At 36.4% G+C, this 16648-nt stretch overlaps 1 protein-coding gene across 1 annotated transcript; it reads right to left on the minus strand.

The window, feature by feature from the left end:
* Window positions 1–3280: 3280 nt before the first annotated feature.
* On the minus strand, window positions 3281–16372 carry ANGPTL5 (angiopoietin like 5; the record flags this gene model as incomplete). The annotated part of the gene is made up of 8 exons (XM_082331027.1): window positions 3281–3600; window positions 4826–5011; window positions 6049–6169; window positions 11633–11733; window positions 12609–12702; window positions 13279–13382; window positions 14375–14522; window positions 16274–16372. 8 exons carry the CDS (start codon window positions 16370–16372, stop codon window positions 3281–3283), a joined length of 1173 nt encoding a protein of 390 aa, XP_082187153.1.
* Between the last annotated feature and the right edge of the window lie 276 nt (window positions 16373–16648).

Genomic DNA, 16648 nt, shown 5'->3' on the forward strand with positions numbered 1-16648 from the left:
CAAGCTACTTTTTATTTGGAACACTCAATCAGTTTCTCTTAATATGCTACACCCTACATGTTCCTTTTTATTTAGTTGAAACAAGGCTATTTAGGTAATAACTGGCTGATTACCAGTCCTAAATATATGGCCACAAAAATTTTATGTATGGTGATTGGGAACCATCAGCTGTAAATGTGGAACACAGGCCCCTGGAATCAGTTTAAAGTCCTTGTAAGTTTTCTGTGTTTAACTAAAAAATTATTTGTTTTCACGGTTGTTTTATTCTTAGAAAGGAAATGGAACGAACCTTTGAAGACAGTAGCCATCTATCACATGGAAAATGTTCTGTTGTCATTGCTGCATTTCAGATTTGCACCAGGCAAGCTACTAAGTAATCTCTAGCACTCTGCTTTTCTAAGCATATGCTAAATTTTAAAACAAAACCAGATTACACCAATACTCATATTTCAGCACACTCAAATGATGATAGACTTTGAGATTCCCATACTCAAAAGCTTGTCATAGAAACCTTATTCAGATCCTCTCAGCTGCTAGACTCCATGAAAGGAAATAAAATCATTAAATGATATTAATTATTATCTAATTACTTGTTTTGGTGCCACAGAAGCACTAAGTGTGATCATGACTAGTAGATAATATGGCAAATACAAGAGAAATTCATATCAGTCTCTCTTTTCATATATGGTTTCTAATCCAAAAAAGGAATAAAGCATTGTCCATCTTTTGCTTAAGAACACTATATTGAAAGATCATACCTGAATTATTTAAACCAGTGAAGACCTGACTAATATTTGCAATTTAGACTTCATCCTGTTTGCAGTTTACATTGCAGAGCCAGCTCTCACAGCACAACGTCAAGCCTGGGGCAAACTGAATTCATTTTATCTACAAAGGGAAGGAACTCTAAGCCACAGAGAACACAGTGTTTACCTGCGGCCTTGCTAGTAGGGCAGTACTTACTGGTATTAAAGTGTGTGTATTGAGTTCAAAGCAGTCTCTGCAAATAGTCTTGGAAATGTTTTTATCTTCCAAGGAACAGTGAATATTCCCATGTCCCCCCAGTACTGATACTGAGAATTCAATTCATTTTTTGTACAGGTTTACAATTTCACTTGACTTTAAGATCCAGTATCTATTTGAAAGAATGATCCTTCAAGCTTTAGTTATCTTTTCAGGCCCATCTCCTCTGTGATTTGTTACGGCCAGCTAATCTAACCAATGCTGACAAAGGAGAAATTAAACCTGGTAATTAAATGTGGTAGTATCTGCCAGTACAGATCTACAGTCTTCATTTTCCACCTTCATTTTTAAGCAGGGATTCTAATAAAGCCAACAGGAGCCTCAAGGTGTCAGCACACTCTAGCTCTACACTCAGCATCCAGATTCCCTACTTGGACTCTTCCTTTCTGCTCACAGGCTGGGACCTGGTTGTCAGAGCAGAGGTCCCACCGCCAAAGTTTGAGGCTTTCACCAAAGCCATTACATTTCCGTGAAATAGTGCCACTGGCATTCTCCAGGATTGTTGTACTGCAGCCTGGGGACTCTTTCTGACATGAGAGCCCTAATAGAGTGACAACATCCAAGCTTGCAGCCAGAATTAATACTCTTTGAACAATCACATAGTGCTCTAATGCTTTGTTAAGCTTAGTGCGGAAGCTTTTTCATTTTAGTAGGTCTGCTGGGTCCATGTTGCTGTTAGAAAGGGACTGTGTGCCTAATAAGCCTGGAGTGAGAGGGGGGCTAAAGAGGGTGTTCATACTCTCTCTCCACCTCTAATTCCAGAGACTACAGGGTCTGACAACAAAATCCCCCCACACTGAGAATTCAGTCTCCCCAAAGAGTGTGAGCTCCCCCTTCCTCCCAATCCCTCTACAGGGCCCGTGATAGCCCTGTAGCAGAGAGAAACCTGCTTTTAGCAACTTTTCACCTCCAGTTGTTAAGGACTAGTCAAGCGTAGAAGAAAAGAGGAAATTTTTCTCTCCCTTAGTCTTCTAACAGTATACATACCCTATCCCAAGCTTCATTTCCTCCAATAGCTACGTATGTCTTTGGAAAGAAATTCTAAAACATGGTGGTTCTGAACCGATGATGGTTTCTGCTCACTGTATTAATGTTTGGTCAAAGTGCGAGACAGCAGAGGAAACCCATAGAGTTTTTAACTGATTTCATTCCACATGTTACCACAGAGCTGATCTACTGAAACTGAAGCAGAGATGAGAAATACCGTGCCTAGTTGCTACAGAATAGATGCTACGTTCCAGAAACACTGCTGTACTGACAATATTCGCATTTTTATTGATGTTACTCTATTTTTACTGACAGAAGTTCAAACAATTCACACTACTTAATTTAAAATGTACTTATACAACTCAAATTGGTTTTGTTCATTACCACATGATCATTCGCAAAGTGAATGCCAATAAGAATGAAAAACATAAGGTCAGGCCCGTGTATCCAAAAATTAAAACTCCAAAGGTTACGGGAAATGTTATACATCTTCTTTGGAAAAAAAGTGTTCATTTGTAGTGAATTGTGAAATAGACAATGGTAGAGAAAAAATCTGATTATGAAACACATTGACTGTGAAAATTAAATACAAAACAGTCCATAGTTCTTGCATGTCAGTATCTACCTTACTTGTATAAAAATCAGGCCCTGAGAGTATACAGAACCTTACATATGTGTTGAAATAAGTCAGTGTTATCTTGCCTGGTAAGGACTACAGAAGAAGAGCTGATTCCGGAAAATTAACCTAAGGTGAAAAAAGGTATTTTTCCAAAATATAATGATGGAAGTGGCAGGTATATGGCTTTTTAAAAGAAAATTTGCTGAAATTTCTTGGCAATTCAGGTATGCAGAGAGCATAGAAAAAACACATTCAAAAGTCAGCATTACGCTCCTTTTTATAATTTTTCCACTGGCTTTGAGATTGCATAAGAGGCAGTTGAATAAAAGCTGACAAACATTAACCTTCATCCGTTTACTGAAAACCCTATTCTTTTAGTGGTGGACTTGGCAGTGCAGTGGTTGGACTTGATGATCTTAAAGGTCTTTTCCAACCTAATCAACTCTATGATTCTGTCATTCTTAGGACCTTCTGACTCAAGCGGGAACACTACAAATGCTGACATTTCATAATAAAAATGAGTAACTGTATTATGGAAATATCTAATAAAGTTTTAAGGCTGAACTGTTCAAGTGGAAATGAAAGGTATTTATGATGCAGTGATACATTATCCCATATAATTGCAAGAAGAGATATTTCTATTTTCATAGGTTAATGGAAATATGGATCATAGGTTCTCCGAATTTTCATTGAAACTGATTTAATTTTGACTGGTTTATTGTTCATTGTCCATGTATCCCAGTGAATCCCAGTTGCAAGAAATCTTCCTGTGTAGCGGTGAACACCATTAAGATTTGCAAGGCCACACTGGTTGAACCACCATCCAGTGTTATCACTGAAGTTACTGCAGCTCTTTACAGCCTGTTCTTTAATAGTGCACATTGGCCTGCATCCATCATTATCAACATCAAATGTGCTGAAAGGCATTGAATTCTGGTTATCTTGTTTTCTATATCCTCTAAATGCATCACCTAAGTACAACGGAAGGATAAAAGAGTTATTTATGGAGAAACGTAACATTTCTTACTTGTTGCACACCTCACAAGCTTTTCCTCTGCATTTATTAGAAAAATAGATTTTTTCAAAAGCAGTTCAAGAGCACCAAATAACAAGCTGGCAATGTGTTAAAGACATAGGAAAGAAACAGTATAAAATACTGAGAGGTATGGAAGAAGTTGAAATTCGATGAAACATCTTTATATTGTTGTTGCTTTTAGTGACGCACACTAGCTACGAAGGTAAAGGCTTCTGTCCTCAAAGACAGTGGAAGAAAAGATAAAAGAAACAAAAAGTGTTAACTTCAGATTTTCCAGTGATGTGCCCAAAGCCCCAGAATGAGTCATGGGATAAAATGGAATTGTTAAAATACAAAGGTCAGTGATTACTGGGTTTATTGTCTTACTAAAGAAATAATGTTTCTTACAAATACAGGTAAAGCACCAACATATTTAGAGAATAACTGTTATGTTGGTAATAAGGAACATTCTTGCGTATTAGTAAACATGAGGCAAAAAAAAATTAGAAAAAAAGCAGTAAGACATGGTGCAATACTTACTTAACACAAATCTTTGCATATTTGTTATAGCTATGATATTAAGGGAGGTCTGGAATTGTAAATTAATGTGTGTCTATATATCAGCCAGTAACTGTTACATACTGTAGGCCTAATTTGTTCCAGACGGTTTCTTTCTCTGTCCTTTGTACGCCACTGTCTGGGCACTTCTGAACTAAACAAAGCAACAACATCAGGAAGACTTCCACTAACATCAGCAAATTTGGGATGAGATAATGGACTTAAAGAACTGGACATCTAAAGAATAGATATACACAAGCACACACAAAATCCCTTTTGTATTATATATATATACTGTGGACTTGAATCCATTAAAGTTCCTTATTTTCTTTATTCATTTTCTTTATTAAAGGAGTGCTTATTCAGTTATTCCATTAAAGACCTTGAAGCAATAGAATAAAATGATTTCTTACTATGTAAAGATTGATGTTGGCATAACCAATCACTACATCATTAACCATTTAGCAGCATAAGTGTTCATTATGCACCACAAATAGAGAAAAACAGATTAGAAATAAACATTTTAAAGTTATCTTAATTAAGTATTACTCTTTTGAATGCATTTTTCCCCATTAAGAAAGGGAGCAGCTATCTTTAAATACTTTAAAAAAGGAGGTTCTTACCAGCGTTTCCTGAATAACGCCCCAAATGGATCTTAAAAGAACATGCTTCATCCTCTATCCAAAATCCATCATATGATGCATAGGCATGCTTGTCGTTTTCTGATTCCAAATCCACATAAAGACTAAAACTAGTGGCTTTTTGATTTACTATGTGAAAAATCTTCCTCAGTCCAAGCCAAAATTCCCCTGAAACAGAAATATATAGTCAATAAACTTCTAGAAACAGAAAGTAGAAAAGAAGAACTTGATTCCTCTAGTTTTTGTATTTTCCTTCCTGAGCCAAGTGTAATAAGAGTTGTCTGATGTCTTTGAAACACTAATGAAGGTACAGAGTAATCTTCCTACTTCATTGGGAAATCCATGGGAAGAATTCCCATGTGCGCATCATCTTTTTTCTCTGTGACATTTTTAGAAAATTGTCCACGTGATAACTTTCAAGCGTTCATCTTCAAAATACCTTAGAAGACCACAAAAACTGGATGTGCTAAAGATCCACTTGATTAAACAGAATTCAGCAGCATTCCTAAGGGCAATACTGAGAAATGATAAATATTAGCATTCTACGAAATGCAACAAAACTCAAACCCTGTTCTCAAGATTTGCTGCCTCTGTAAATCACACTTTTTTCCATGAAAGGTTGCCCCATATGACCTGCGCTTTCTTGTATAGTCGAAAAGTTGTGTGCTTCCATTGCAATCCCAGATAAACTCCTGAAAAAGCAACTGGTTTTAGACTTGCTGGATGAAAGGTGGCAGTAAAAAAGTAATATCACAGTTGTGTTTGTATTAGCTACTGGAATATTTCCATTGTGTTTCTAACTTTGCATGCCCTATGGTGAAATATTACTGATTTTTCTCTGCTTTAAGAAATATTTCGCGAATGTGATTAAAACCAACTTATGGCTTTTTTTTTAAATCTGAAAAAAAAAAGGGAAATACAATTTATACATTATTTCAGGAAGAAAATATCACAACATTTTAAACATCTCTTGTGAGACTGAGGATGGACAATGGCTAAAGACCAGTACGGTGACAGTCATTGTTGAGAAGATCACACAATAGATTTGATGAAAAAAACCTCTTAAGTGTAAATAAGACTTTTAAGAAACAAGAACTTTACTCTCTCTACTACTAAAAATCCCACACAGTTTAGTGGAATGTAGCTCACATAAAGACAGCAGAAACATTGGATCCAAAGCACTTTAAAGTATTTAAAATTAATACCAGAAAGGTCACCAAATCCATCCACATATTCAGACCATGTTCTCTGAAACGGAATGATTCCATCAGTTCTTTTCTGAACTACAGTCCATCCACCTCCTTGAAAATCCATGTCACACAAAACCTAAAATAGACATAGATATGATTAAGCATTCTTGAAGCAGCTGTTATGAAGAAAACATTTTAATTAAATAGAGGTGGACTATTCAGAGTTTTGCTAAGCAACATACCTTTCAAATATCTTAACAAAAAGCTCAAAGAAAATAACAAATGAAGCTGCAGTATTTTCTTATATGTTCTTGTTGGACTGCTTGATTTGGATAGTTCCTCAACCAGCAGAAACTTTTGTGTGCAAATGTCTGCTCATATCAAAGATAATAAATAAGCTTTGATAAATGTTACTGTGTATTAATAGTAGCATGAAGTGGAAGCCACATGCCATGTCATGTATTAATCATGCAAAATATTACATATACAGGCACTAACACTGAATATACCTTTATTTCAGTAAAGCAAAATAGACACAACTTCTTATGTGTTCTCCCTCACCATCATACCTTCTTCCCCAGAAATACTGTGTTTGTGATGCCTGGGAAATGTAGAGCCCTTAATAAAGGTGAAGAAATGCAAAAAGTGACAGCAATAACCCAGTATATAATAATCTATGCTGGAGCAGCAAAAACACCTACCTAAAAATGGGCCCCAATCCAGGGAAGTCCTAATGTGAACATTTAACAGCCTGCAACTGAGCAGTCCTCCTTCGGCTGGGGCTGCACGGCTAGAAGGCGCGTCCCCTGGGTGGTGGATAGGGGATCCCTCTCTGGAGGGTGCACCGGATAAAACTGAAGAAGGTGCCACGAACCAACACAGCCTAAGGGAAGGCCGCCCTGACAGAAAAACCACTGGCCCTCCAAGTCATGGGGGTTGGGCAGGAGGCCAACTACCTCCTCCCGGGGAAAAAAAAAAAAAAGTTGCAGAAACGACGAGCATCAACTTTCAAAAAAAACAAAATGGCGGGGATGGAGAAAATCAGTAATGAAGTGAGGAGGAGGTGAGGAGGAGGAGATGGAACTGGATCGGTCATGTCCTGAGGAAAAAACCAACAGAAGACTGCGCTGTGGCCCTTGGGTGGACTCTAGAGGGAAGAAGAAAGCGGGGTCGCCCAAAAACAACCTGGCGTCAGATGGTGGAGGTTGAGAGGAATGGTGCAGGCTGGAACTCTTGGGAAGCGGCACGGCACGCAGCCACAGACCGATCGAAGTGGAAGAACGATGTTCGCGCCTTGTGTGCCTCCTGGCACGGAGAGAATTCAGATTCAACTGAGCAGTCCCACTGAATACATTAAGATCAGCTCTCAAATTTATGAGTCTTTATGAGTCTTTGCTAAAATTTGTGCCCAACAGCACATCAAATGGCAGTGGTCCAGCAGCCCTCTGCTCTGCTATGGAATATCACATTATGTGGCACATTTTCTCCTCAGCCCATTTGACTTTAGACACGTAATTGAGTTCCCTAAATTAGGCATCTTACTCCCCTTGTCTCACTTGTAATCCCCCTTATACAGAGAAATGTGCATTCATAGCGTGGCTCTGGGAAACCAAGATCTAAATCACCCTCTGCAGATGTCAGTCACCTCCACTGTCTACAGAAGGGGCCCCTAGACCCTTGGCTGCTCTCTAGGGATTTCAGCTAAGTGCCTAAAGTTAAGCGGAATGTATCCAGGTCACTCTGGGTATTTTTCAAGTATGTCCCCAGTGCCAGAGCTTGACCAGTTCTAACAGGGATTAGAAAGTCTGGGCATCCTAAAGTAGAAAGGTACATATTGCATATCTAGACACTGCACCACTGTTGTTCAAAGAAGTTCTAGAGGATACTATGCTTAATTAATGTTTAAAAACAGGCTCATTTGTAAGTGTCTCCCAATGTGACTAATATCAGGAGAATTAACCTGGAAAATGATTATCACTGTGGAGCCATTAAGCTACTTGTGATAACAAAAGTAAGTTCAGAATATAATGTTCGCTATCAGTAAATCACAACAGTAAGCAGATGCACCAGTGATGGAGGAAAGTAGGAATTTTTTGTTCATGTTACAGGGAATGTACACAATGAAACATGTTTCAGAAAAGAGAGATTTGCAGTCTTAGCCAGTTGCTAAAAGTAGAGTCTAGGTGGAAGTGAGTTTAACCCTCAAAAAAATTGTGGCAGTGTGAGCTTTATATGTTGCACCCCTCTTGCCTGTACCAGCCAGGTATTCTTCATGAAACCAAAGACTTGTTCCTTGGTAGGAACACGTCAACATCATATTCAGAACCTCTGTGACTTAACATCTTCTCTATGAACGACAAGAAAGCAACAGGACAGAGCTGCAATGTGATCTAATACAACCTGGGGAATCTTGGATCTTCAAGTAAGTCAATGCCATTGGATGCTTAGAGCACTCCTTCCAACACAAATACCGAGTGAATCACAGTAAGGGTCGTGTGCATGAAAGAAAATAATGGGCTTTATTCCCTGGAGAATCACATGCTTATTTCAGTCACCCAAGGAGGGTGGAAGTGGAATAAAATGAAATACAGAAGATTCCAAAATGAATATTTATATGCAAATACCTAAAACTCATTAAAAATAATCCCATTGCCTCATCTGCTGTCTTGAGAAGATGATTGCATGCTTGGCTACTCCTCTCCCTATGAGTCAGAAATACAAAGAGGAGCCCACTTGGTCACAACATCAATCTTCAGTCCAATATAAATCAGTGGGAGTGTTGATAATTCTCAGAAGGAGAAGATTTGGTTCTACATGAAAGGTCATCAGCCAGTTAGATGTGGCACCAAAACATACACCAGCTAAGTAAAAATATGAGATAGATACACAAAAAACAGTCATTGCTGTGTAGTTTTGTAATTCTTTATATGCTGGAAATGATGCAATTTTCTTTCTTAAAGCCTTATAGTAGTTAATCCACTTTACAGCTTGTTCTATGTCTCATATCATGCAAGGTATGAGGGGCATGACTGTGCCAGGTACAATTTAAATTAAATGAGCAGGAGGATGCTTCTACTGACTATTTCTTCCCTTTCCATCTTTAGTATGTATAAGAGGTATGTTCCAAACAACTGTTTAGTTTGTCTGACCCACCTTAGAAATGTCATTGATCTAAATTTACTCATTGAAACATGAATCAGAAAGTGATTATGATTCAATTTTCCAGAAGTGAAATTGGTTTTAGTTGCCTCGTGTTTGAATGCTCAGACAAAAGCCCATTTGGGACTAATTATCTGAGATGACAAGGACCTGCCACCACCATTGAAACTGGATATTCTTAGAGCTCCTGGAATTCAGGTTTCAATTACCCTGAGTTAAGCATCAAAATCTATACTCACTTTTGAAAACATGAGGTTTCAAACACGAAAACACGACAACAGTATCAAGTTGTCTAAATAGTTTTCTTCATTTCTCTAGTATCCTTATGCAAATGATTCTAAAGACATTTCGATTTAGTTTCAGTTACATTTAAAGGGCAACTTATTGCTGAAAAGGTCCTCGTTGGAATAAATTGTTTCATGCTGGCTTTGATTTCTGTTTTTTAGTTTCTTACTATGGTTTTCTGCCTCTTTGTATTTTTCTTATTTCGCTAGTCTACAGAACTTCCAGAACTATTGACTATTAGCCCCTTAAACTGCATTACAATTTCTTGTTTATGTTTTAATGTCTTGATATTTTTGTTCTTCTGTCATTTCTCTTGTACCCTTTTTATGCTTCAACACATGGAATAATTTTCATTAAACAGTTTTCCTTTAAAATAACATTCTTTACGAAACACATATTTTAGATATTTTTCTCTGAGAACTTTTTGGCATTATCTTTTCAGTTCTGTGTAACATCTACCAGACAAGAAATGAGACACTCATTTCATGAGTGCAGACATTTCTTCTCATTATTTATTGTTACCTTGTGCTTTTAATCAAATTATTATGATTTTTCCTTTTGTTTCTTGTTCTCTTTAAGGAACCTTTCCACTTATATAACTGATTCTCAGATTCTGGCAGTAACTTTAAATGTGGAAAAGCGTAAAAATACTTTTGAAGTGAAAGGAACTTTATCATTTCAGATTTATTTGCCAAAAGCTGTAAGGGAACTGAGAAATCACTTTTCTCACATAGATTAGTCATACCATCTCTCAGGAAAAGTAATTTGGGTGAGGTATGAATATTTCCTCAATGGAATCCCCCTCAACCTAGACGAAATTCTGAAACAGATGCATTTTGTGCTATCGTTCATCCCAGGGTGAGGCAGACAGCATTTTCTTCATAATATAAATGTGGTTGTTCTCTGAACACTTCTACCTGTCTTTGCCTTTCTTTCACCTGGAAGGAACTTGCCGATGAGTTACAGATCTTTTCCCTGAGCTCGCTGCATTGTATAGAGAGAATGACAGGTTTTTCTATCAGGGATCTGCAGAACCAAGTTCATTTTTTCTTTTGAGATCCCAGCATACTTCTGAAGCCTTTTCATAACCACTTTGAGCTCTTTCTTTGTAGGATTTTGTAGGGTTCCAATTGGCTAGAGATAAAGGGATTCATCCTTCCTTTGTTATATATAAAGGAAGACTATAAAGTTAGATATTAAATTTTGCTATTTATTAGCTGGCTTAAATTCCATATTTTTTCTCCAAAAACTAATGATCTCAGCATGTACTGCAAAATTAAAGGTTTGAAAGTGCCATATCTGTCTTTCCACTATGCATAAGGACTTCCCTAAGTAGAACAGCCTGAAATTGAAATAAACAGACAAAACAAAGTATTCCTTGTGTTGGCATGGATCTGAATGGCCTGAGCCTGAGGAAATTAACCCAAAACTCTCTTCTCCTAGATGAGCAGTCTAACTCTGAGCAATTACAGAAAATGCAGGTGGTGATAGGAAGCATGACTGCTGCAGTTCATGCTGAATTTCATCCTTTTTTCTTTGTCTTAAGAATGTATATCCTGCAAACTGGATATGAAGACTAAAAGTTTAGATGCCTCTCTGCCTCAAGGCTGAGTTATAATGATGCTCAGACAAGAGCTAAGCACCTACTCCTCAAACTAATGTACATCCTCACCTATGTTTAGATGCCTGTGCAATATCATGGTCCAAGCTATAGGCATCAGTGGCGTCACCTCTCAAGAGAAGGCAACAGTATACAGTCACCCAGCAGAAAAATTCAAAAAGCCAAAGGTCACACTTTGGGAGCCAAATGGATCAGTCACTTGGCTCCTCAGTTTTCCATCTCTAAAATAGAAAAGAACAGCACTTCTCAATGTCCAAAAGGGGTGCTGGAAAATATCTTGGGTTTTCCTCTTTGGTACATTTTTCACTGTATATGGAAACTGATGATGGGATCTTATGACAGAGATTAAATTTCTTTGTAGAAAATGAGAAAGTCATCAAAATTATAATAATGGCAGTCACATTTGGATGATTTAATAAATTTCTTATTCATCTGTTGAGAAATTGTCAAGGAAAACACTTTAAATCTATTAAATATATTCTAAGTGCATATTCTCAAGCACATTGTGACTATCCTGAGAGAGAAATTTATTACCTCAAAAGGATAATTTGATCCTTCTGGATGGATAATGTACAGACCAGTTGGAGTTTTTGAAACTGAACCAACGGTATCTTTAATATCAGTGCAATCCAACCCTAGAGAACAAAGTATTCAATGAAGTTCGTTAGCAAAATACGTTAAAAAAAACAAATACAGCTTAAGCACAGAATATTACTTTTCTTGGTAACATATGAATGATGTCAAATAGCATGTTCTTGTCATGCAAACTGTAAAATCATGTTTTGTCATGAATTTACCTTATAAATGAAAATTCTCTGAACTCCATTAAGCTCAGAAAGAAGCATAAATTGTATTATACACAGAAAGTTCTCTCTAATCTTAACTGGTATGACACAGAAATTAAAAATTATGTATCTGGGTCTTATTTTACAGATTTTATTTGGCTAACACTTGTACTGAGTAAAAAGACATATTATCTGGGGAAGGATGTCTTTTTCCTGCAAACATTTGTATTTATACTGGTAAAAGTGTTTCTATCATACTGTATACATTAAAAACCCTTTGCTTCTAAGTGTTAAGCCAGGTTTGTGTTAAACACACTCAAGCAAGCAGTTCTATATCCAGTAGGACTGCTTAGAGGTAGTTCCCTTTAATTGGGATGGACACTACAAAGATTAACTGTCCAGTGTTCAAGTGACTTACATCTCATTTGAAGAAGGATATTGCAAATGCTGAGCACACTTTATTGCATTACAAAAGAAAGTGCCATTTAGCAATATCAGACTGCTTATGAACAGGAGCCCAGAATTAACAGTTGCAAATGATTTAAAGCAGTCTTTATGATGACATTCTTAAACAGTTCACAAATTTTCCGGAGTTTATCTGTGCATACTAACACAGAATAAATACTGTAAATGTTATAATTGCTTATCTTTGCTTTAATTAGTTCTTTGTCAAGATACAAAGATAAAAAGGGAAGAGGTCAAGATTAAGTGAGAAAAATAATTACCATGAGATTGAACTGCTTTGTAAGGAAGTGGATCCAAATGCTTTCTCAGAACTTCTGCATTCAAAAGAAGAAGTCTGTTCATGAGTTCATTTACCTGCAAATTCAAATAAAAGATCTTTAAGCAGGTTGCAATGAGGAATTTTACATTCTAAAGTTGTTCTTTTTGACTCCTAGTGAATATAATCCGAAGTTAATTTTTGTGATGTGTTAGTGTTTCATACCTTCATTATGTAAATTGGTCCAATTTTTTTACTTTTTGCATCCAAAATAATTTGTAGGCATAATTCCATTTAATTCAAGAAAAGTCCTTCATTTTAAAGCTTTTTATCTGTACTGAGTGAGTGCACAGTGTTTCTAAACTACTATCAGAGTTAATGATAATGTAATATGTAATCTACACAAATATGACAGGACTGCAGATAGGAACCAGTGTGGAGGAGTCGTCCGTCACTTGCCCTACTGCCATGTACGCCACCAGGTTGTGGACCAGGTGGTGCTAATCACTCCTTGTAGAAATGGAACTCATACCTTACCCAGGCTACAAGGAATGATGATAGAGACCGTAATTCCACAGTTCTAATGGCAATATAAATGCTTAATTTTCCTCAGTTAGACAATACCCATAGCGCTAAATAATAAATAAAAATCTCTATGATGAAGAAAAAAGTACCTGATTAGAAAGGTAATCCAAAGAAGACTGTTGATCATCCATCATGTTTCTTACCAGTTTTTTTGTACTTCTTGCATATTCAACAAGAGAGTTCTGCAAATTTCCTTTAAAAGAAATATGTTCATCCACTTTGTTACCATAAACCTAGAAATATTCTTGGCTGAATAATGACACATTTATTTATGATATCTAAGTGAACATTGAAGGTGTTTAACCTTAGGGTAGCTAAAAGTGAAATTAAAGTACAGAGACCACAGATTAAATCCAAAGATGCTAAGAACCTCAGCCTCACTGGTTGCAGTGAAGACCTCTTAAGAAGAGATGGCTCTTCTTAAGATTTGAAGAAGAATTTCATCTTATCCTTGGGCAACTTGGATAACCAGCTAATGGATACCACAGAAATACAAATGCAAATGATAAAAGACGAATACATAATGTTTCCTGTCATCCTACATTTACTCATTCACTCTGCTACTTACTCATGCTCCTGTTTTTTTGCCTAAATATAGGCATAAATGCCAAAAATACAAAAATTAAACTTGTCAGGTAATTAATAATACATATTAAAAATCATATGGGAAAGACAAGAATTTTGACAATTTTTTCTGAGGCTGATTACATCATTTGCTGTGTAGTTTGTCAAGGGAGTGAATAGAGGATGTCCTGTATAGATATCTATAAAAGGCAAGCTGAAGTATAGATTTCCTCCCACTTAACTAACTCCCACACCCCTAACTGTGATGTTTAAATGAGGGACAGACACCGTACTCTTCCTCTCTAACAGAGAGAGCTACCAACATTAACACAGACTTAGGTGGGCTGAGCTGCTGCCTGGATTTGCCTGTCCTCACCAGTGATGATGAAGAGAGACTAGCATGATTATACTCTTAACTTTTTTCACACCAGCTGCACCCCAAAAACACGGCATCCCAAATTTTCTGAACAATACTCAGCCTGGGCAGCAGTGTCAAAGGCTGTCACATGTGCTTAAGAAGATTAAAATATAAATTAGCACAGCATAGCGTAGCATAGCAGAGGATTGCATAGCATGGTATTGCATAGCTTGTCGCTGAGAGTATTCTTTATGAATACATACTGCACATGTAATGTTTTTCCCCTCGTAAAATTTTAGCTTGAACATCACATGGTACAAGGCATTGTTCTTTTTGTTTTGAAATATCTGCAGATTTATTTTTCTCTTCTGCCTTGAGTGGTTCCTCCACAGCTCCAACATTCCTTGTGCCCTGTTGTACCAAACAATGGAGGGGGAAATAAATTGATCATAAAGCATATATAAAATAGCTCAGCCTGCCAAAATGAAGTATTACTCCATGGATCTTCCTTCAAAACCTGTTTTTTTAAAGCTTTATCAAGCAATAATTGACAGCACTGAGACCAAGGCCTGTTAGGTGTCTTCTGCTTAGCTATACCTCACGAGAGAGAGAGTCAAAGGTAAAGAATAACCTCTATAAATTTAAAAAATACCATGAACATTTCCGGTGAAGTATTGTACCTGTGAGCACTGTGAACTGGAGGCAAGAACTTGCAAATCTTGCATTGAAGAAGCTCACATTTTAGGAATCACCACACCCAACAGACATCTCAAATGCTAACAAAGTTATTTTCACTGGAAAGGAGCAGGCTTTTGGATTTACCACATATTAGCAAAACACTTTCACTCTTGAAAGTCCCTAAATTAATTATTTAGACTCTGATCATGGAAGTACTTGTGCAAGTTATTAATCCACGCACACAAGCAGTCCCAAGCAGATTTGCAGACAAATCCAAAATTAAAAGAATATTTGAAATGCTCTTAGAGAGGAAAGAATAAAGGGATACTATTCACAGGCATACAATTATCTGAAATAATAATAATAAAAGCATCAGTAAAAGTAGTTACACCTATTAATGTTCTTTTAAAGTAATATTTTCGTATTTAATGTTTTTCCTTCCATAGTGCCATTTGGCATAAAATAAGGGAATGCCTCTGACTCATCACTTAAAGAAATGCTAACAGTAATTCCTGAAATATGTGTCATTGTAAAAAGACTAAGAAACATATTTTCATTTGAGTCTTTGTTTTTTAATTCCATAATCTCAGCAAAGCATTGTAGTACATTCATATACTGTATTTTCACATATAAATTCATATACTGTATTTTCACATATTTCTTTAGAAACTTAAATATTTTAATGAAAAAGAAAACTTATTTAAACTTGAATATATCTTCAACATAATTTTTCTCCTTTCCTGCTTCAAGTTTCTCTTTCTGAAACTGGCACTACACTGGCAAAGCATTGAACATTTTTTTCTCCGATTTTTGCTTTTAAAAAGTGAAAGTAAAAATTACATAAAACTTTTAACAAGGAGATTTTACAAAAAAAAGGGTTCTGCATTATTAATGTAATTGCATTTTGTGTCTGGAGATAAATGCTAGAGAACTAAAAGCATATGTTTCTTTAATTTTGAAATAAGCACAAAATAAAGGAAGAAAAAATTTATAAGAGTTATAAATAGATCACTTGAAACTTATAAGTAGATCACTTGAAACTATGGTTTGTTCCAGGGCTTTATCACAGCTACTCACCAGATGTTCAATTAAATGCTGTCAAGCAAATATTTTTAATCAATATTTATTTTTAACAAAAGCCAACATGAAACAGGCAATTAAATCTGACCTCAGCAATTCAAGCAAAAACTGTGACTCTGCCAAAACCAATAGTTACTCTGCATTTACAGTCATGCAGATGAGATTAAAAATATGGCCTAACAACTGAGCTGTGATGAAGGACATTAAGACAAAAATGTTCTAATATACTGAATTCCTACAGTTTCGATGTAGTTTCTTTTCTCTATCTGAAAATACCTGATTCTTCTGTACTTTCGTATCTATCCTGAATAAAGCAATCTACATTTTAAAAACATGTCACTTCCCTGAGAAATCATTCAGTTACATTCATTATCTTATCTAAGCAAAGTAATTGCAAATCTTACCTTAGATGAACAAGGCTTGACATTACTTATGACCGTCTCTCCTAAACTGAACAAAAAAATGTTAAGACAAATCAGTGAAGTTACCCTAAAGCAGTTCATCTTTTACTTGAAGAAATGCAAACGTTTTGTCGGGTTTCAAATTTCTGTGGAAAGGATTGTACGCTATGAAGTCCTGAGCTAACTGTTTGGGAATGTCTACAGCACAAAGAGCAGCCAACACATCACTCCTTTAATGCCTGGATTTAATAAACCATATTTCAATTGCACAGTAGATTTTATATACTACTGCTTGTACCCTGAGAGCAATTACTGCTTATCACCCTTACATGACACATCAAACATATATATTTTCATTGTGATAAAACTGTGACAGAT

Source organism: Platalea leucorodia (genome assembly GCF_965183815.1).
Source record: "Platalea leucorodia genome assembly, chromosome: 2".
In the NCBI taxonomy this organism is placed as follows: Eukaryota; Metazoa; Chordata; class Aves; order Pelecaniformes; family Threskiornithidae; genus Platalea; species Platalea leucorodia.